This window comes from Nannospalax galili, unplaced genomic scaffold, assembly GCF_000622305.1.
Source record: "Nannospalax galili isolate Female #2095 unplaced genomic scaffold, S.galili_v1.0 scaffold902, whole genome shotgun sequence".
NCBI classification, from domain to species: domain Eukaryota; kingdom Metazoa; phylum Chordata; class Mammalia; order Rodentia; family Spalacidae; genus Nannospalax; species Nannospalax galili.
The window spans coordinates 851959-853869 of record NW_008347814.1 but is presented as its reverse complement, the minus strand read 5'-3'; the positions used below and the strand labels follow the sequence as shown (position 1 = coordinate 853869).

At 39.8% G+C, this 1911-nt stretch overlaps 1 protein-coding gene across 3 annotated transcripts in view; it reads right to left on the bottom strand.

Annotated features, from left to right (window-relative positions):
• Window positions 1–1911, bottom strand: part of Sh3gl3 (SH3 domain containing GRB2 like 3, endophilin A3) — a 173200-nt gene that overhangs the window by 46549 nt on the left and 124740 nt on the right. For 2 of the 3 annotated variants that reach the window (XM_008844441.1, XM_029568987.1), the window contains one exon: window positions 251–394. In XM_008844441.1, coding sequence (XP_008842663.1) covers window positions 251–394 — 144 coding nt within the window. The remainder of the gene's footprint in view (window positions 1–250; window positions 395–1911) is intronic. The other variant, XM_008844442.1, reaches the window with a different exon arrangement.

Below are 1911 nucleotides of genomic sequence, written 5' to 3'. Positions count from 1 at the left end.
GTATATATATATGAGAATAAACAAAAGATATGAAGCAATATAACAAAGTTTAAGTGAGCATATCTGTGGAGAAGGATTAATAACAGATGCTAGGATTTTCCTTTCCTAAATTTTCTACACCTCCTTCCATGAAGATGTATTACTGTGGTGATATGCAAAACTATTCATTGCAAAGCTAAAGGTTTCATGTACAACCAAAAACCCAGCAGGAGGTATTCTCAGCTGTACCGGGTGATGTGTGGATACCTACCGAAAGTAGAGTCTTCGCCAAGCTCCCTCCCGTATTTCAGCATGCAGTCCCCCAGCAAGCCTTCTGTCTGTGGGTAGCCAGTGGTCTTCACCTGCCCTCGGATCTTCGACACAGTATTCAACATTCCTAGTTTAGCTCTGTATGCTTAAAAACATTGTCATTTGTAATTCCTTAAAGTTACAAGATGCAGCCTCTAACAAACACAGCTACCAAAACTGAGGTCCTAGTAGACAAAACACCAGTGCCCAAAGCATGCACTGAGCACGTGTGACCTGTTTCATTTTTTTCACAAGATTTTCCAGAGTCTTTATCAAGGGTATTGCTTGCTAAGCACACCTGCACAACCATGATGAAACAGACACTAAGGGCCACATTGTCGCCATATCACAGGAAGTGATATGTGAGGAGCATTTCATTGCTTCAAATTTTCAACACCCTGGAGTTACTGACACCCATGAAGGCCATTTTTGGTGGGTACTACATGTAATACTAAGACTTGCAACTACTGGGAGGTTGTGTCAAGCAGTCAATCAGTCATCAATACCCCATTCCAACACTGGCTCTTTGAGGGTGGCGTCTGTCTGACTGTGAGTTCTGGTACCCAGAAAGTCTCTCAAATAGAAGAGGCACTTATTAAATATTTACAGATACACAGGAAAGGACCAATCATTTCAGACACTGATAAGACTGACAGAACTTATATCATTATGACTTTTTAGAACTATTATCATACAACTTTAAAGCCCATTTATACATGCTATTCTCCCTGGATATATTTGATAAAATTTATGTTCTTAAATTTTCACTTGCTCGAGTTTCAGATGACTGTTTCTTCTGATTCCTATAGCTAAGGGAATTGCAGTGACCCGATGCAAATTTCAAATCCTGAAGAGGAAAGGAGAGTTTTGGAAATCCATGGAGGGCAAGGCTGGGTGCCCTCTGCTGGTTCTCCTGTCTGCCTGTGATAACACTCGTGCTGTCTGGGAATCCAGGGACTAAAGACTCCTGCAGAAGCCAATGCTCAGATGTTCACACTGATCTCACTGCTGTTCTTGTCATCATATCTGTTACTTCAGCATTTGGGTCATAAAGTGAGACCACTTTCAGACCAATATACAAAGCAGAAGGAGACAATACTTTTTACAACATGAAAGAAGACGTTTTTTAATTAAGAGAAAATAACTAGGGCTGGAAAGATGGCTCAGCGGTTAAGAGCACTGGCTGCCCTTGCAGAGGACCCGTTCAATTCCTAGCACACAAATAGCAACTAACAACCATCTGTAATTCCAGTTCCAGAGGAATCCAATGCCCTTTTCTGACCGCTGCAGATGTTGCACAACATGGGTTCACTTACATACATGCAGGGAATACACTCATACAACATAAAAAATAAAAATAATAAAATATTTTTTTAATTTGTAAAGAAGAAATTACTAGGAAAGCATTTTTTAAATACATACTGTATTTCTAAAGCATCCCAGAGAAGATGTCCACTCAGGACCACTTTGTACTGAGACTAACAGAGTCCACTCTAACCATATGAACCACACCAACTAGAAGTCACTGGAGATTCCATTTTTAAAATTTTTGAATATTTTAATTTTAATTTTTATATGTATGAGTGTATTGCCTGCATGTGTGTAAGTGCACCTGTGTCATGC